Source organism: Leptonychotes weddellii, chromosome 9, assembly GCF_054177405.1.
Source record: "Leptonychotes weddellii isolate Sample4059 chromosome 9, ASM5417740v2, whole genome shotgun sequence".
Taxonomy (NCBI): Eukaryota; Metazoa; Chordata; class Mammalia; order Carnivora; family Phocidae; genus Leptonychotes; species Leptonychotes weddellii.
In genome coordinates, this window is record NC_138377.1 from 47,653,579 (window position 1) to 47,674,611 (window position 21,033).

Below are 21,033 nucleotides of genomic sequence, written 5' to 3' on the forward strand. Positions count from 1 at the left end.
AATAAAATTAAATACAATGAAAGGGTAGAATGGAACAAAAATGGAAATTAAAAGACAAGAAAAAACAAAAGCAAAAAACCAAGAACAACAACAACAAAGGAAGGGATCTAAACAGACAAGTGAACAGAACAGCCATACACTATCTCCTGAGTGTATTTTGGTCAGTTTTAGAGGAAACTACATCTCAAAATTGTAAAGAAAGAAAAACTTGTATATGCAAAAATAAAATTAAATACATTGAAAGGATGAAATGTAACTGTAAAAGTGAAAATTAAAAAAAGATTTAAAAAGGAGTTGATAAAATAAGAAATCGGTTGAAAAAAGGAAGGAAGAAACATTTTAAAAAAAATTTTAAAAATTAAAGTTGAAAGTGTAAGGAATCATGGGAAAAAAGTCATGATTTCTATGTGCTATGTGGAGTTTTGTAGTTCTCATTGATCAGTAAACTTGGTCTTGGCTGGATGTTCTTGCTGATCTTCTGGGAGAGGGGCCTGTCGCCTTGATTCTCAAGTGTCTTTGCCCCAGGCGGAATTGCACCACCCTTGCCAGGGGGCCAAGCTAAGAAATATGCTCTGGTTTGCTCTATGTGGCTTTTGTTCCCTGAAAGCTTTCAGCACAGCTTTAAAGGATGAGAATGAAAATTGCGGTCTCCCAATCTATGGGGCCCAGGTGCCCCACTCTTCAGTGAGCCCTCAGGGAAAAGCAGTCAATCACTCTTGTCTTCCTGGTCTCTGGCAGCACTCCATGCTCACCCAGCCTGTGACTGAGCGTTTCTGTCTCAGGCACGTGACCCCCTTTCGAGTCTCCAAATCCTGCAGATTCCTGTGGCGTGCTCCCGTGCTACTCTTCCCGGGGGAGGAAATGGGGGTCTCTCCGGTTCTGCTGCTTGTTGGGCCCCTGCTCAGAGAGCAGTCCCCTCTGTGCCATAGTTCACAGTTTATGGCAACCCTGAGCTGAGAGCCCACTCCTGGGTTCACTGATTGCAGCCAGCTTCCCCCCCTCTGATGCCTGGGATCCCTGCCACACTCAGGCACCCCCAGTCCTCCTGTGACCCCGAGGATCCTGAGACCACACTGTCCCAGCTAGGGTTTTGTCCCAGCTTAACAGCCTGAGCTACGTCCCTCACCAGAACAGACTTCTAAAAGTTCTGTTTTTGTGCTCTGCTGCTAAATCACTTGCCGGTAGCTGGCTGATGGAGGTTCCCTCCCCACCGCGGTCTGTCTCCCCATATACAGCCTCCAATTCACTTCTCCACACCTCCTACCTTGCAGAAAGTGGTTGCTTCTCTATTCATAGAGTTACAGCTATTCTTTTCTTCCATCTCTGGTTGAGTTCACATGTGTTCAGAATGATTTGATAGCTATCTAGCTGACTTCCTGGGACCAGAGGAAATTGAGGTCTCTTACTCCTCCGCCATCTTGGACTCCTTCCCTTTTCTCAGTATTTCTTAATGAACATTGATTATGTCATTTGTATCCTGTACAGTGATGTACAGAAGTATGTATGGGTGTTCTTTTACAAAGTCATCTTTACTAGTACCCTTCCTTTGAGTGGTTTTTAAAACTTTAATCATTTTTATTATTTGGGGGGATACTAAGAAAGTAGGATAAAGGAGAAATACTGTAGAGGATATAAGTGTAGGAAAACAGCTTCATTATGACCTTCATCATAACCTTGTATATGGCCAGGTAGGCAAAAGCTTGGATCCTGGGACCACAGCTTATCTGAGCATTGGACACCTTGTGATTCTTCTGAAATGAGAGAAGGCCATCTCCCACTTCACTCTTTACAAACCCCAAGAGTCTGTCATCATGAGACAGCTTCCTTTCAATTCCCTGATTATGATGAGGTGTGGGGCTTTCATGTCCCCCCTACCCCAAAGAATAGAGCTGCAGAATATAAAACTGCCTAGCTGCAGTCTAGTTTGGGTTCTTCACAGCTTGTGTTGCCATCATCTAGCCCCTTTTGTTTTGGTGTTGTCCTTTTTGGTGTGTGAGACAAGGATTCAGGAAGCTTAGTCTTTGGTTTGCTCTTCTTTTCACTATCTGTAACTAATAAACTGTCAAAATTTAAAAGTGGCTTTTCGTATCTTTTCTGGTCAAATTAGCCAGGCTTTGATTATGTTAGTTCACTTGATAGTAAGTAAGCTTCGTTTGTATTTTAGTAACCATGAAAGGAAGTCACATGGGTTAGCTAGCAAAAAATAAGCCTTTTTAAGGATGATAATGATAATAGTAAATAGCCTCTAACAGTTACTGAGTTATGTGTACTGTTTTATCTGTGTTTTACACATGAGAAAACTGAGACTTTAAGATCACTTTCCCAAGGTCCCATAGCTAGTAAATACTAAAGACAATATTGTAACCCTAGGACCCTGATTCCTGAGCCCAGTCTCTTAAAATCATACTGTTCTGCATATATGGATATTTGAGATCTACACACACACACACACACGTGTGTGTGTTTTGTGTGTACATATGTGTGTATTTTTACAAATCAGTATTGTATCATGCTTTCATATCATATGTTAATGGTAATTTATTGGTCTTGAATATACAAAACTTAGTTTAATATAAGGATCTGTCACTATATGATTCCTATTTATATAAAAACAAATCGAATCAATAACTCATTAACTTGATTTACAAATGAACGATTCTGCAATAGTTTATGGGGCACAGGATGTCGGTGGTACAGGGTGGATTTCTTACCTAGCAGTGAGAGATGATGCAACACAGAAAGCAGAATACCTCTTAAGTAAACAACTTGAGAAATTCACTAGTAATAAAATAACTTATTGATAAAATAATATTTATCAAGAGCTTACTTAGTGATAAACGCTATTCTAAGCACTTTATATGTATAAATTTATTTAATCCTCCAAACAGCCCTATGTTATTGTATTATTATTATTGAATAACTTTTAAGTTTTTTACATGATAACCCTCTCAGATTTCCTTCTCTTTAGACTCAACATCCTCAGTTCCATTACCCAAAAGACATGATTTGAATTTCTTTTCTTCATCATGTGTTATACTTTGTTCAGCTCCCTTTTAAAAGATGGTACCTAAAATCTGTACTCCAGACTGTGGTGTGACATTCCCAGAGCAAAGTGAGAATATCTCCTCTAGTTCTGCATATTATAGTTACATTATTGCAACTTAAACCTATATAAGCTTAGTATACTAAAATAATACTAAAATTAAAACCCCTGAGCCCTTTAAACACATCCTACAGACGAGTTTTTCTCTCGTAAGTTACACTTAATGTAGTTGTTTTGGAATCCACTTTGGAATCTTAATATTTATCCCTCTTAAATTTCTTATTAGATATCAGGTCTTTTGGATCCTTGATTTGTTAACCAATGATTTTGCTGTCTTTGGAAGCTTCATGTCTGTAGAGCTGAAGGGCATGCCCAAGTATCTTCATTTTGGCCTTATAGCATACTCTAGAAGCCTTCCTCCAGGTAGACCTCATTCCATTAAGTAGTATGTGCTAGTGTTGCTAATTTAGCTAACTGAACTAGCTTATATTTTTTAGTTTCACTGTCAAGAAAATCATGAAAGTCATTGTAAAATTCTTTACAAACATCAGGTGTATTTTCTTGACCTCTTAGTCTTCTAAATATATCAAAAAGAGAAGATTAGTCTGTGACATGTCTTATTATTATTAGCTCATCCATCCTAGTCCTAGAGGTCACTATGTCCTCTACTAGGTATTCAGAAATCAAACATTTATTTTAAAATGTTATTTGAAATTAACATTAACCTCACCCAAAATGTTTGTAGAATTTACTGTCTTATTTTTGAAAACAGTCTCTGGTCTTGTGGCCCTGGCAGTGATTCAGGGATTTTATTTGAAGATTCTTTTAAGTATCTTGGAACATTATTATTTAGTCTGGGAAGATGTGAGCTTATAAAGTAGCTAGGTGTCCTATTTTTTAAAGACTATCTTTTTAGAGCAGTTTTAGGTTCACAACAAAATTGAGAGGAAGGTACAGAGATTTCCCATATATATCCTGCCCCAGCACATGCATACTATCCCCCATTATCAACATCCCCACCAGAGTGGTACATTTGTTACCTACCTACATTGACACATCATTATCACTCAAAGTCCATAAATTCACTCTTGGTATTATACATTCATGGATTTGGACAAATGTATAATGACACATATCTACCATTATAGTATCATACAGAGTAATTTCACTGCCCTAAAAAATCCTGTGTGCTTCACCTGTTCATCCCTCCCTTCCTTCTAATCCCTAGCAACCACTGATCTTTTTATTGTCTCCATAGTTTTGCCTTTTCCAGAATGTCCTATAATTGGAATCATATAGTATATAGCCTTTTCAGATTGGCTTCTTTCACTTGACAATATGCATTTAAGTTTTCTCCATGTTTTTTCATGGCTTGATATGAAGCATTTCTTTTTGGCACTGAATAATATCCCATTGTTCTGATGTACCACAGTTTACCCATTCACCTAATGAAGGACATCTTGGTTGCTTCCAGGTGTTAGCACTTATGAATAAAGCTGCCGTAGGCACCCATGTGCAGTTTTTGTGTGGACGTAAGTTTTCAGTTCATTTCGATAAACACGAGAGGGCAGTTGCTGGATTATATGGTAAGAGTATGTTTAGTATAAGAAACCATCGAAGTGTCTTCTATAGTAGCTGTACCATTTTGCATTCCCTCAAGCCATGATGAGAGTTCCTATTGCCCCGTATTCTCTCCAGGACTTGGTTATCCCCAGTGTTACGGATTTTGACCGTTCCAATAGGTGTGAAGTAGTATCTCATTCTTGTTTTAATATGCAGTTCTCTAATAACATATGACCTTGAACATCTTTTCTTATGCTTTCTTGCCATCTGTATGTATATCTTATCTGGTTAGATGTCTGTTAAGGTTTTTTATTCATTTTTTAATCATGTTCATTTTTATATTGTTGAATTTTAAGGGTTCTTTTTTCTGAATGACAGTTCTTTTTTTAAAATTCTTTATTTAAATTCAACTTAGTTAACATATACTGTATTATTAGTTTCAGGGGCTGAATTTAGTGATTCATCAGTTGCATATAACACCCAGTGCTCATTACATCAAGTGCCCTCCTCAATGCTCATCACCCAGTTACCCCTTCCCCTCAACCAGCTCCCCTCCAGCAACCCTCAGTTTGTTTCCTAGAGTTCAGCATCTCTTATGGTTTGCCTCTCTCTCTATTTTCATCTTATTTTATTTTTCCTTCCCTTCCCCATGTTCATCTGTTTTGTTTCTTAAATTCCACATATGAATGAAATCATGGTATTTGTCTTTCTCTGACTGACTTATTTTGCTTAGCATAATACCCTCTAGTTCCATCCACAGCAGTGCAGAGGGCAAAATTTCATTCTTTTTGATGGCTGAGTACTATTCCATTGTATATATATACACCACATCTTTATCAGATATGTCTCTTGAAAATACTTTCTCCCAAGGTATGTTTTGTCTTCTTGTTCTCTTGACATTGTCTTTCTCAGAGCAGAAGTTTTTTATTTTAATGACATCCAGATTATCTATTCTTTCTTTAATGAATGGAGCCTTTGGTGTCATATCTAAAAAGTCATTGCCATACCCATGTTATCTAGATTTTTCTCCTATGTTATCTTCTAGGCGTTTTATAGGTTTGCATTTTACATCGGTCTATGATACATTTGTGTTAATTTTTCTTGAAGGATGTAAGCTCCATGTCTAGATTCATTTTTTTTTTTTTAAGATTTTATTTATTCATTTGAGACAGAGAGAGAGAGAAAGCATGAGCAGGGAGAGAGGCAGAGGGAGAAGCAGGCTCCTCACTGAGCCAGGAGCCCAATGTGGGACTCGATCCCAGGACCCTGGGATCATGACCTGAGCTGAAGGCAGATGCTTAACCATCTGAGCCACCCAGGCGCCCTAGATTCATTTTTTAACATCCAGTTGTTCTAGTGCTGTTTGTTGGAAAGATATCTTTTCTCCATTGTATTGACTTTGCTGCTTTGATAAAGATCAGTTGACTATATTTATGTGGTTCTATATCTGGGCTCTCTATTCTGTTTCATTGGTCTGTTTGTTCTTTCACTAGTGCTACCCTGTCTTGATTACTATAGTTTTTTTTTTTTTTTTTTTAAAGATTTTATTTATTTATTTGACAGAGAGAGAGACAGCTAGGGAGGTAACACAAGCAAGGGGGAGTGGGAGAGGGAGAAGCAGGCTTCCCGCCGAGCAGGGAGCCCGATGCGGGGCTCGATCCCAGGACCCCGGGATCATGACCTGAGCCGAAGGCAGACGCTTAACGACTGAGCCACCCAGGCGCCCCTTGATTACTATAGTTTTATAATAATTCTCGAAATTAGGTAATGTCAGTTCTTCAGCTTTGTTCTTCTTTTTCAATATTGACTTGGCTATTCTGCACCTTTAGCTCCCCATATCAGCTTTAGAATCAGTTTGCCAGAGCCACAAAATAACCTGCTGGAATTTTGATAGGGATTGCATTGAATCTATAGGTCCAGTCAGGAAGAACTGACATCTTGATAATATTGAGTCTTCCTACCCATGAACATGGAATATCCATTTATTTAGTTCTTTGGTTTCTTTCATTAGAATTTTATAGTTTTTCTCATATAACTTGTGTACATTTTGTTAGATTTGTATCTAAGTGTTTCATTTTTTGTAGGTGTTAATGTCAACGGTAATATGTTTTTAATTTCAAATTTTACTTGTTTATTGCTGATATATAGAAAAGTGACTTTTGTATATTAGCCGTGTATTTTCTCCCTTACTATGTAATTGCTTATTAGTTCCAGAAGGGTTTCTGTTGATTGTTTCAGATTTTCTACATAGACAGTCATGTCACCTGCCAACAAAGACAGTTCTATTTCTTCCTTTCCAATCAGTTTTCCTTTTATTTCCTTTTCTTGTTTCATTAGCTATAGCTCCGTTTTCAATCCCTTCTCTTATTTTTTGTATTCATTCACCTTTCCTGTTTATTCTGCACTTTTCAGTCTGAATAATATTCTTGTTAAGTCAGACAAATGAGAGTTGAGAGAGTTGAGAATCTCAGACAATGAGAGAGTTGTTTATGTTATACAAAACAGCACAAATAATTAATTGCATGTAAAGGAGTTGGGTACTTAAATGTTTACAGACTTATAGATGGAGTTAATTTTGACCAAGCCTTTTTTGAGAATTTGAATTGGATGAGAAGAAGATTAGAGGAGAAAGGTTAAGAAAAACATCTGGCATTTGGTAAGAAAATACTTGTATAGAGCTATAATAATTACATGAGCTATATTGGAGTAAAAGGTCATTGTGGAAAGATGGGAATTAGTCAAAGTGAAGATATGGGAAGAGGCAACTTAATAAAATGGCACTTAAGTGCTGTATTTATAGCACATCAAGTAGTGTGGAACTTTACATTTTAAAAAACCATTTTCATGTAACCTTCTGAGAGGGATGTATTCTTACTTTATGAATAAAAAAATACTTAGATTAAGAAATGTACCAATTCCATATAACAACAGTATGTGACCCAGTTAGGACTAAAACTCATTATCTTATATTTCCAAGGTCCCTGTGCTTTCCTGATACTGTTACACCTCTGTTGCCTCACCGTAATACCCTATACTTAAAACTCTTAACAGTTTATTGTTTTTTCATGTGCAGTATCTAATTTGGACTCTCAAAAGCCTTGTGAGGTATATAGCTCAGGTATAATGATCTCATTTTACAGATAAGAAAAATAAAGATGAGAGAAGTTAACTAGAGGTAAAGCAGCTGGGACTGCTTTCTTAATCTTATCATTTATTTTCTATATCTAGTTTCCATTCCTGTTCATTTTTCACTTTTTAGTCAAGATATGTTTTCCATTAAACTGAGACTAAAGGGAGTTAAGCAGATTAAAACATCAATACTATAGTAAGTAAAAGTACAGATCCAGATTTAAATTTATGCCTGTGGTTGCTGTCTTCTTGACAGTTGTCTGTTCTGGAATAAAGAACCTACTGGAAGACCCAGAATTTTTTTTTTTTTTTCAGAAATTTCTTGAGACTTGTACATACCATGATTGAGAATTATTCTGTTAGATGTGTGTGGAATTATTTGGAGAGATCAGAAGTGGAGGTTGGTGATATCAGCTGCTAGGTGGCCATGATAACATAATTTATTAATAGATTTAAAATTCATTTGAAACAGGTGTGAAATGATGAAGTTCTCGATAAAGATAAAAGTTTCAATATATGGATATTTCCACTTAAAAATGCACAGGAATAAAGTACTACACTCTCTCAGTCCTACCAGTATTGATATTACTTAATAGTGTTTGGAATGGTTTGATTTATTTGATAATACTTTAAAAATTGGAATCAAATCTACTTTTTTATTACCCCAATAACTTATGTTTGAAGTAGGAAGGAAACAATTCATATTTCTCAGCAGCTGCTAAGATCCATTCTGAAGTATCGATGTATTAATTTCTTATGGTTGCTGTAACAAATCGCAACAGAAATTTATTCTTTCACAGTCTGAAATTAGTTATCACTGGGCTGAAATTAAGGTGTTGGCAGGGCTATCCTTCTGGAGGTTCAGGGAAGAATCTGTTCCTTGCCTCTTCCAGCCTCTGGTGGCTGCCAGTATTAACTTGGTTGGTGGCTGCATCATTCTAATCTCTGCCTCTGTGGTCACATTACCTTCTTTTCTTTTTTCCGTGTCAAATCTCCTACTGTCTTCTTATAAGGTACATGTGGTTGCATTTAGGGCCCACCTGGATAATCCAGTAGATAATGTCTCCATCTCAAAATCCTTAATTATAACTGTAGTGTCTTTTTTGCCATACAGTAACACTGAAAGGTTCCAGGGGTTAGGATGTGGATGTCTTTATTGGGGAGCCATTATTCAGCCTACCACAGTAAGAACTGTTGCTTCTTTTTCTTCTTTTTTCTCACATCCCTTTTCTTTTCTCCTATTTTTTATTATTTTTCATCTTCCAGAAGTACAAAGTGGCAGAAAGATTGATTGAATGTGATCAAAGGTATGTTGAAGAGTTGAGTAGGTAAGGTCTAGATGAGTAAGTGAGCCTAATTGCCTTCATTATAGAGCATCAGATTGTGTTCACATTAATTTTTTGTTATTGAATTAGTTGATAGTAATACTTTTGTTAAATTCAGCACCCTTGGGGCACCTGGGTGGCTCAGTCGTTAAGTGTCTGCCTTCGGCTCAGGTCATGATCACAGGGTCCTAGGATTGAGCCTCGCATCGGGCTCCCTGCTCCGCAGGAAGCCTGCTTCTCCCTCTCCCACTCCCCCTGCTTGTGTTCCCTCTCTCGATGTGTCTCTCTCTGTCAAATAAATAAATAAAATCTTTAAAAAATAAATTCGGCACCCTTTATTAAAGTAATTACTAAGTCTTTGGGTTAAGTGTGTGAGTTAACATGAAATTACTTTCCAAGTAAAGCATCTTTTGATTAGATTGGCAGGCATTGATATTATTATTGAGAAAATAGCCAAAAAATTATTAACATTGTTTCAAAACTCATTTTCCTTTAGGCGGTTTTTTTCCCCCCACATTTGCATTTTGTTTCAGTGGTAACTCAGGCTTGAATTTAATGAAAGGAAACAGAAGAGTTGGCAGAGTTCCAGTCCAAAAGTCCATTATCAAGAGACCTTTGTGGTTTGGGGCATATCACATAACCTTTGGGCCTTTGTTTCCTAGTACCTATAATAGGAATTGAATTATGTGATTGTTAATTATATGATTGCTAAAAGCCTTGGTCTGGTATTTAGTATAAAGTATTTAAAAACCAACAAACAGGCCAATAAACAACAAATTTCATTTATTTTGTAGTATTTGAAAAGGGAATCATACAGGCAAGATTATTTTGAAATAACTGTTCATGCTTTTTGTTTTTGTGCAGATGGACCACACGTCCCCAACCTACATGCTTGCTAACTTAACCCACTTACATTCGGAACAACTTCTGCAGGGCTTGAATCTTCTTCGTCAACATCACGAACTTTGTGACATCATTCTTCGAGTCGGTGATGTTAAAATCCATGCTCACAAAGTGGTACTTGCCAGCATCAGCCCATATTTCAAAGCTATGTTCACTGGAAACCTTTCTGAAAAAGAGAACAGTGAGGTTGAGTTTCAGTGCATTGATGAAACTGCTCTCCAGGCCATTGTGGAGTATGCCTATACAGGAACTGTTTTTATTTCACAGGACACAGTTGAATCTCTCCTTCCAGCAGCAAACCTACTCCAGATAAAACTTGTCCTGAAGGAATGTTGTGCATTTCTTGAAAGCCAGCTTGATCCTGGTAATTGTATTGGAATTTCTCGTTTTGCAGAGACATACGGTTGTCATGACCTTTATTTGGCAGCTACTAAATACATATGCCAGAATTTTGAAGCTGTTTGCCAGACTGAAGAGTTTTTTGAGCTTACACATGCTGATTTAGATGAAATTGTTTCCAATGACTGTTTGAATGTAGCTACCGAAGAGACTGTTTTTTATGCCCTTGAGTCTTGGATCAAGTATGATGTACAAGAACGTCAGAAATACTTAGCACAGCTACTTAATAGTGTGAGATTACCATTGCTGAGTGTTAAGTTTCTCACTAGACTATATGAAGCAAATCATCTTATTCGTGATGATCGCACTTGTAAACATCTTTTGAATGAAGCCCTAAAGTACCACTTTATGCCTGAACATAGACTCTCTCATCAGACTGTCCTGATGACACGACCTCGCTGTGCTCCCAAAGTACTTTGTGCCGTAGGAGGAAAATCTGGACTATTTGCCTGTTTGGATAGGTAAATAGAAGGCTTTCTTAAAGGATAGATGCTAAAAGATTTTATACTTTTTAAGTGTGCTAATTTCCTCTATTTTTTAAATAATTTAATTTTACTATTCACTTTCTTTATTTGCTTTTTTTGGTTTGTTTCTTTTATTCTTCCTAAAACACTTATCTGGTTGTTTTAATCACATTGTCATCCATTCCTTTCAACACTCAGTTATTAACAACCTCCCCCCAGCTTCCCCATGCCCAAACTTTATGAATTTTGGTTACTTTTCTACCATTTTATGTCTTTTTTTTCTTTTAATTTATGAAACTGTTTACATTATCATTTGACCAGGTCAGTAGGGATTTATTATTGCTAACTATAACAGAAGATCCTAAAGAGGAGAGCTAGGAATCTTTGATGAGGGCAGACTGGGGATAAGAGTGGTTTTGAATGAATACCATCAAGTAGAAGAATCACCAAAGAAATAAGAAAAAGTAGGATGCTGAATACAAATCATGGACATACATATTTATTTTCTTCAGTATAAATATTTTTTAATGACAGTAGTAAAGAGTGCTTGCTTTTCTTTTTTTTCTTTTTTTTTTTTTATTCTTATGTTAATCCCCATACATTACATCATTAGTTCTAGATGAAGTGTTCCATGATTCATTGTTTGTGCATAACACCCAGTGCTCCATGCAGAACGTGCCCTCCTCAATACCCACCACCAGGCCAACCCATCCTCCCACCCCCCTCCCCCGAGTGCTTGCTTTTCTAATAATCTACAGTAGGAGTTGTCAGACTTTTTCTGTATAGAGCCAGATAGTAAATATTTTAGACTTTGTGGCCATATGATCTCTTATGACTACTCAGCTCTGCCACTGTAGTGTGAGAGCAGCGATAGACAATATATAAACAAATGAGATGACTGTGTTCCAACAAAACTTTATTTGCAAAAGTCCCTGGTGGGCTGGATTTGGCCCTTAGCCATAGTTTGCCAGTCCCTGATTTGGAGCATTACACAAGTAACTTTTATACATTGAAAATACAGGGGCGCCTGGGTGGCTCAGTCATTAAGCGTCTGCCTTCGGCTCAGGTCATGATCCTCGGGGTCCTGGGATGGAGCCCCGCATCAGTTTCCCTGCTCGGCCGGAAGCCTGCTTATCCCTCTCCCACTCCCCCTGCTTGTGTTCCTTCTCTCACTGTGTCTCTCTCTGTCAAATAAATAAATAAAAAATCTTGAAAAAAAATTAAAAAGAAAATGTAGCTGGATGTTACCTTTGCTTTACCCTTAAATGGGAATGCTTCCTGAAAACTTTCATGTTTGATAAGTTTAATACTGTGATTTCTTTCTGGCCATTTTCAAAAATTTAGTAGATTGCTTTTTCCCCTCTCCAATGGTAGGAAACTATTGATGTTTTAGCAGTGTCAACTGATATATCTGTATCTTTTAGAAAGTCTCAGTTGCATTTTAATTGTCTAAATTAAACTAATTGCGGGGCACCTGGGTGGCTCAGTCGTTAAGTGTCTGCCTTCGCTTCGGCTCAGATCATGATCGCAGGGTCCTGGGATCGAGTCCCGTATTGGGCTCCCTGCTCGGCAGGAAGCCTGCTTCTCCCTCTCCCACTCCCCCTGCTTGTGTTCCCTCTCTCGATGTGTCTCTCTCTGTCAAATAAATAAATAAAATCTTTAAAAAAAAATTAAAAAGAAATAAATTAATTGCGTAGTCTAAACCTAGTATCATTGAAACTGGTCTATAGGTAGAATATTAGTTATGGTGACTACAAAAATTGATTATTTACTCTTATTTTTAAAGGCACTAATTATTGGCATAAAGTAAACTATACTAGTAAAATATCATGACAAAAAATTCCAAATGTGAATTTACATGGTAAAAATTCTTGATCAGTTGCCTCTTGGTCTCTCAAGTATTAAAAATAACATACATAAATTATTAAAAGCTATAAGAACTGTTCATACGTTTAGAGCCAGTAATCTTTCATATTACATCTGTTATAAGAAAATAAAAATTTTTTTTTATGTAGGCTCCACGCCCAGCGTGGAGCCCAACGCAGGGCTTGAACTTAAGACCCTGATATCAAGACCTGAGCTGGGATCAAGAGTCAGATGCTTAAACGACTGAACCACCCAGGCACCCCAGGAAAAAAAAAAAAAAAAATTTCAGTGTCATTTGCACAAAGCCATTTATTGCAGTATTATTTATAACTATGGAAAAATGTGAATCAATCTAAAAAAATTATTTTATTTAATTCTACAAAAAATATTTAACACCTGTGCATCAGACACACTATGCTGGATAATGGATCTTTAACAAGTTTATAATTTACTTAAGGAGACAGATATTTAAGTAGTTAATTATAATATGTAGTGTTAATGCAGTGATAAAGATAATACCATGGAAGTATTAAGGAAAGGCATTTATCCCATTTGGGGGATTTAAGGAAGATATTGTGGAGAAGTTAACATCCAAGCTGAGTGTTGAAGTTGCTAAGCAAGACCCAAGCAAAAAGTCACCGGGAGTACACAAAGACACAGTGGAATGATAGAGTATAGGATGTGCAGAAGATTAAAAACTGTTTGATATTCCAGAGCATAAAATTCAAAGATCAGGGGCCCCTGGCTGGCTCAGTTGGTGGAGCATGCGACTCTTGATCTCAGGGTTGTAAATTCGAGCCCCACGTTGGGTGTAGAGATTACTTAAAATAAAATCTTAGGGGACAAAAAAAACAAATGCAAATTAAAAATAAAAATAAAGTTCAAAGATCTAAACAGTAAGGGGTAGGCAGTTGTCAGTATGGGCCAAGTCAAAGAAAGTATCCTGTGCCATGATGAAGAGGATTTTTCTTATGTGAGTCAAGAAACAATTTTAAGGAGGGTAGTGAAATGATCAGATTCATATATTAGATCATCCTTGGCTGCCTTACAGAGAAAGATTGAGGGGCCAGAATTAGTATCCGAGTCATTAGGAAAGAGACTATTATAAAAGTACAGGCAAGAGATTATGAGGTCCAAAGTGAAAGTAGCAAAGATAGAGAAGGGGGCATTAATTTAAGAAATGTTTAGAGAAAATTGACAGGATTTAGTGAATGGATATGGGGGGATGGTGAGAGGGAAGAATCAAAGATGAGTTAGATTTCTTGGTTAGATATTGGATGAATCTGATATACCACAAGAGAGAATATAGGAAGAGGAGCCATTTTTAAGGGGAAAGTAATGTGTTCAGTTTTGGACATACTGAGTTTGAAGTGCCTATTAAATATCCAAGTGAAGGATGTCCCACTAGCCAGAAATGATTGCAAAGCTCAACGAAGAGATCAAAGCTGGGTATTTTGAAGGTTTTGGCATGTAATATCATTTGGAGGTATAAATTAAAACCATGAAGTCTTCTGGACTTCTTGACTAGTTTAAATGTCCCTTCTTTCTACCCACTGAGAACATATAGAAAGGAAAAAAAGATTGGTTCATAAATGACTCTGGAGAACATTAATATTCTAGATGAAGGCCACAAGAACAGTTTTATGTTAGTTAATCACCATACATTACATCATTAGTTTTTGTTGTAGGGTTCCATGATTCATTGTTTGCATATAACACCCAGTGCTCCATGCAGAACATGCCCTATTTAATAAGGCCACAAGAACAATCTTGGAGGTAGGAGAATCAAGAGAGAATAATGTCATGAAAACCAAGGAATTTAAATGTGTCAAGAAGGAAGAAGTGTGATTAACAGTGTAAAATGCTAAGGAATGTTCCAGACAGATAAAGATAGAAAAGTGGCTCTTGAACTTGGCTATGTGGAGATCATCAATGACTTTTGGTGGAGTAATTTCAGCAGAATTGTAGGAAGGCTGTGGATATATTATAGCAAATAGAGATGTGTATAAAAAATAAGGAAATAAACTATGAAGACTTTTAAGAATCTTGGCTGAGATGAGGAGAGAGGCAAGGCAAAATGATAGGTCAGAGGAAGTTTTTGTTTATTTTGTTCTTGAAGAGAGAGAGACATGAGTATGTTTATTATCAGATGCCAGTAAAGAGGGATAAGGTAAAGATACAGGATAGAGGAATGGTCATTAATAAAGCAAGATTTTAGAGGAAATTGAAAGGGGTTGGTATCAAAAGCAAAGGTAGAAGGTTTTTGTTTTTATTTTTAAAGATTTTAGTTAGTTATTTGTCAGAGCGCACAAGCAGGGGGAGCAGCAAGCAGAGGGAGAAGTAGGCTCTCCATTGAGCAAGGAGCCCAATGCAGGACTCTATCCCAGGACCCTGGGATCGTGACCTGAGCTGAAGGCAGATGCTTAACCGACTGAGCCACCCAGGTGCCTCAAAGGTAGAAGGTTTTAAATATGAGGAAGAGGGACTCTATGTCCCATAACCAGAATATGAGGATAGGTTTGCTGGAGTGAGGAGAGGTGGGAGAAGGAGTTTAAGATAGGTACTGTCCAATAGCCTCAGTTTTTCTCTTTAACTAGAAAAGGAAGGAGGTCTGCAAAAGAGGGAAGTGGGGATTGGGTAGGTGGCTTAAGAAATCTCAGGAAGCTCTGAGTATTGTTTCTGCTTACACATAGGGAGTCATAAGGATGGCAGTACATTAGAAGTGATTTTGAATAATTGTGCAAATAGGTTAAATGGACTTTGAGCCACACCACTCATGACACCACTCACCTCAGTGCTCTAAGTTACAAGTCAGATTCCAAGAAAGAAGCTCTCATTACAACTAATTATCCATTTGCCCTCAAGAACCATAAGGACTAAAACCTTTATATCTTGTATCTCGGTTTACCTAAATCACTTTTGAAAATCCATCATCATAGCTGAACTCTTATTGAGAGGTTTTTTTCTCATACCAATCAGTTCTCCAGTTCTCCAACACTAAATGCATGTCCAATAATTCTGACACTATCCAGAGTTAGCTCAGACCCCACTGCTTAAGGGTTAGTCCCAGAAGACTGTCCCCACTTAAGATGCTAGCGACAAGTGGGGTGCCCACGCTACCCGCATTTCTGTCTGGATGACTGAAAGTTCAGGAGTTCCCACAATACCCCCCCCACACACGTTTGCCAGAATGACTCCTAGAACTCAGGAAAGTGCTTTACTTACCAGTTTATTACAAAGAATACAACTGAGCAACAAATGGAAGAGATACATCGAGCAGGGTATGGGGAGGGGGACAGAGCTTCCATGCCCTCTCTCGGCATGCCACCCACCCCTAGCATCTCAGTGGTCACCAGCCTAGAAGCTCTCCAAACCCTATTGTTTAGGGAGTTTTATGGAGATTTCATTATGAGGGTAAGATTGATTAAATCATTGGCCATTGCTGATTGAGCTCAACCTCCAGACTGTTAAATCACATGGTGGGTACCTTTGGCTTCTCCCCCCGCCCCCATGCTGAAGCTATCTAGGTGGCCACTTGTAGTCACCTCAGTAGCATAAACTCAGGTGTGATTGAAAAGGGCTCATTATAAATAACAGACATTCCTATCACTTAGAAAATTTCAAGAAGTTTAGGAGCTCTGTCTTAGAAACCTGGGCTATAACCCAAATAAATTGTTTTTTATTACACCATTATTGTATGTTCCTATATATCATCTAATTTAACTTAATCACCCAGCCCTTTTCTTTTTTTATTTTATTTTTTTAAAAGATTTTATTTATTTATTTGAGAGAGAGAATGGGAGAGAAAGAGAGTACACACGAGAGGGGGGAGGGTCAGAGGGAGAAGCAGACTCCCTGCTGAGCAGGGAGCCCGATGCAGCAGGACTCAATCCTGGGACTCCAGGATCATGACCTGAGCTGAAGGCAGTCTCCTAACCAACTAAGCCACCCAGGCGCCCCAGCCCTTTTCTTTTTGATTCCTCAAATCTGTCTGTCATATCCAGTAGAATTCATATTCAATCGTAAGAAAAATCCCCTTTATTTTCAACTTCTTGTTCTAATGAAATATGACTGATGCTTAAGGATACTGTTTTTGCCAAAGCCCTCTCAAACCTGTTTTGTTTTGTTTTGTTTTGTTTCTCCATACCTCATGTATCACAGGTCCTAAAGGTTGGGTAAGTGTTCTCTTTGTTCCTCATATCCACTTCCCAAATTTTTCATCTCCCCTCTCTCCAAAATCTCAACTCATTCCAAGCATTTGCCATCAGGCTGTATCATTTGATACACCTTCTTGGTGCCAACATCTGCTATCTCTTCAGTAACTTCATTTATTGAAGATTTTTATAGCTGGCTTATTTTCTCATCATTCTATACAAACAGTCATTCTTGCTGATTTCAACATCCCCATAGTATGATCCACAGTTATACAACAACTTTGCCTCTCTCCTTGATCTCACTTCTAACAGTCTTTTCTGCCTTTACCTTAGGCACTGTTCTCATGATTATATTTCAACTTCGTCATTACCAGTGACTTCAAACTTCCAAAATCTTGGTTTCATGCATTCTGTTCTCTGACTACCACCTCCTTTCTTACTAGCTTATTTATTTCAGTACTATACTGCAGTCATTCTTTGTTCCCTTCAAGACTTTTAATCCTTTGGTCCTATAATCAGAAAACTTACTGCTCACTGATCACTACATGTCCTCAGCTTAGATTCCAGGAACATCACTGTTGTCATTCCTTTGAATACGCTCATGGCTCCCTTGCCCTTCTTCCATCATACTCTATCTAGAGTTAGACTCAGTTCTCCACTTATGCCATGGCTGCACCTGAGCAGCAATATGTGGCTAGAGAAGCACACATACCTATCTTAAGTGGTCCCACTTAAGACACTTAGCAATGTCAGCAACCCCTTTACTTTCCCTAAGTGATTTATTCTTCCACTTCCTTGGAGGACTGTTTTGTACCTCTTCTCTCCATAAAAACATCCAAACCCCCCCAACCCTCATCATTCCAACTCTCACCTGATGATGACTTTTTCTCTTACTCTACTAAGAAGATAGAAGCAATCAGAAGAATACTGACTCATCTGATCTCCAAATCCACCAAGTTATTTCTAAGATCAATCCCTCCATTTCTCTACTTACTAGCTTCCATTCCCTCTTCTCTGCACAAGGGCTCTGCTCTTGCATTTATCCCGTATCTCTTTTACATCACCTTCCCCCACTGTACTACATCATTGCCATCAACATGCAGACATGTTCTGGTTTAAGCTCCCAGATTAAACCACTCTTCCCTGGATGCCATGTTCTTTTCTCTGCTTATCCTTATATCTGTCTCATCTGTTTTATTCTTTATAGAAAAGTCCTTGGAAAAGTGGATATCCACTGTTTTTCCTTCATCTCCTTTTCTCTCTTAAACCACTCCAGTCAAGATTTGTCCCCACCACGTCACTGAAAATGCTCTCATTAAGGTCAAATAATTCCCTGGTGTATCATTTTCACTGGAACAAATTCACATTTTTAAAACAAGCAATATAACAAAACTATATAGGCACTCAATAACTGTTGAATGAATGAATGTTCTTTAATCATACTGGATCGAGAATATGTATTTTTATGCTATTGCACAGAGTTTGGAGACATTGAAATGAAATATGTATACTTGCAAGAGACCATATGTAATTTGCATGCAAGGTATAAAGAAAAAAATCTAAGTACCAGTTTAAGAAATAGACTATTAACAATACCTTTAATTCCCTTGTGTCCCTCCTTGATGCATCTCCTTTCCTCTTCTAGAAGTAACCACTATTTTGAATTTTCTGCATATTATTTCTTTGCTTTTCATTGTAATTTTGCCACATATTCATGTGCCTCAATATAGCATTAGGTTTTATACATTTTTATGTAAGTAGAGTAATTCTACATATATTCTTCAGGGATGTGTTTTCTTACTGAACAATAAGTTTATGAAATTCATCTGTGAGATTGCATGAAGCAATAGTTCACTTAGTTTCATTGGTGTATGGTATTACAGTATATGGGTATAACAATATTTTCTTTTTACAATGAACATATTAATAAGAATTAAAGTGTTACACACATACAGAAGAATGCACAAATCCCAAGTGTACAGGTCAGTGAATTATCACAAAGTGCATGTTACAAACCAGTTCAAGAAATAGTATGTGACCAACACCCAGAAACCACTCTGGAGTTCCCTCCCTGCCCTCCCCAGAGGTAACCACTATCCTCATTTCTAATCCGGAGATTAGAAATGTTTTTGAACTTGGTATAAATGATACCATACAGAATGTATTCTTTTGATTTGGGCTTCTTTCCCTTGGCATTATATGTATAAGATTCACTTCTGTTAAAAGAAAAAAAAAGATTGGGGCGCCTCGGTGGCTCAGTTGTTGAGCGTCTGCCTTCGGCTCAGGTCATGATCCTGGGGTCCTGGGATTGGGCCCCACATCGGGCTCCCTGCTCCGCGGGAAGCCTGCTTCTCCCTCTCTCACTCCCCCTGCTTGTGTTCCCGCTCTCACTGTGTCTCTCTCTGTCAAATAAATAAAATCTTTAAAAAAAGATTAATTCCTGTTACATGTAGCTGTAATTTATTTTCATTGCTGTATTCTCTGATATGCCACAATTTATTTATCTGTTTTATGGTTGATGAACATTTGAACTGTTTCCAGTTTTTGACTGTTACAAATAATGCTGCTGTGAACATCAAACATACACATGTATGCATTTCTTTTGGGTACGTAGAATTGCTCAGTCTAGGGTGGATATACCACATTGTACTTACCCATTCTCCTTTTGATGGGTGATTGTGCTGAGCTGCTGTAAACATTTCTGTATGTATGTCCTGATGCAAAACTGACTATAACAGGCATTCAATAGTATAGATACACATGAACAAAATTGCTGAGTCAGAACTTTTGTGTACCTTCAGTTTTACCAGATAATGCAAAATTGTTTTCCAGCGTAGTTTGTACCAGTTTACGCTCTCACCTACAGAGCATGCATTTCTTGCTCACATTCTCGCCAACAGTTGTTTTTATCTGACTTTAAATTTTTGCCAGTCTGGAAAGTGTGTTATGGTTTGTTGTGGTTTTAATTGGCATATCCCTGATTACTGAAGAGATTAAACATTTTTATTTGTTTTGGGGCCGTTTTGATATTTAAAATTTAATTTTTTCTGCTTATTCTTTAGTGTGGAGATGTACTTTCCTCAGAATGACTCTTGGATTGGTTTGGCACCCCTAAACATTCCTCGCTATGAATTTGGAATATGTGTTTTAGACCAAAAAGTGTATGTTGTAGGTGGTATTGAAACGAACGTGCGTCCTGGCATCACTATCAGAAAACATGAAAATTCAGTAGAATGCTGGAATCCTGATACAAATACCTGGACTTCTCTTGAGAGAATGAATGAGAGCCGCAGTACCCTTGGAGTAGTAGTACTTGCAGGAGAACTTTATGCTTTAGGTGGTTATGATGGACAATCTTATTTACAATCTGTAGAGAAGTATATTCCTAAAATAAGAAAATGGCAACCTGTGGCACCAATGACTACAACAAGAAGCTGTTTTGCTGCAGCCGTGTTGGATGGAATGATATATGCCATTGGTGGGTATGGTCCTGCCCACATGAACAGGTATTTAATTTGATGAAGTTGTATATACTTGTGGGTTTTTAAAGTCTCATTAATGATTCATACACAACTCGTATGTGTGAATGAACTTCCCTTTTTAATTTTTAAAGTAATATTGTTAGGCATTTGGGAAATTTAATCTGCTCTATGAGTGTAATTGTTTTACATGAGGATTTAATACAAACCTAAAAATGAATCCCTCTTATAAAATTTTAAATTCATTCATTTAATATAATTGGACTAGATTTTAAAATTCAGAGATCTGAGTATAAAATGAAGTTAGACAACTTTAGATTTTGGGTGGTGAATGTATATAAATATGGGTGTGTGTGTGTGTGTATAAATGATCTGTTACCACATTGCTTAGCAGAATAAAAAGTGAAAAATGTAATTCCTGTATGCTTATATATTATGCATTATAAACGTAAAGCCTTATTTAAATATTCCTTTTTGGATTCTTATTCTATAATCATGCATGTATCATTGTGTACCTGAGTTCTGCTGGAGTCTGAATTTGAGATTTCTGTATTTTGTAGTATTCTCTGAATAAAGGAGAAAAATATATGAGAAAAATAAAAGCATAAAGTGACTTGCTTATATGGAAAATTAATCATAATTCTGAATTGTTGTTGAGAATTGCTGTTCCAAAGATTTTCTCTGATAGTAACTAGAGTGGTGTGTGTT

General features: G+C 37.4%; 1 protein-coding gene across 5 annotated transcripts in view; it reads left to right on the plus strand.

The window, feature by feature from the left end:
- KLHL28 (kelch like family member 28) overlaps positions 1-21,033 on the plus strand; it is a 43,077-nt gene that overhangs the window by 14,760 nt on the left and 7,284 nt on the right. For all 5 annotated transcript variants that reach the window (XM_081830576.1, XM_081830575.1, XM_006727109.3 and 2 more), the window contains 2 exons: positions 9,925-10,823; positions 19,909-20,352. In XM_081830576.1, coding sequence (XP_081686702.1) covers positions 9,925-10,823; positions 19,909-20,352 — 1,343 coding nt within the window. The remainder of the gene's footprint in view (positions 1-9,924; positions 10,824-19,908; positions 20,353-21,033) is intronic.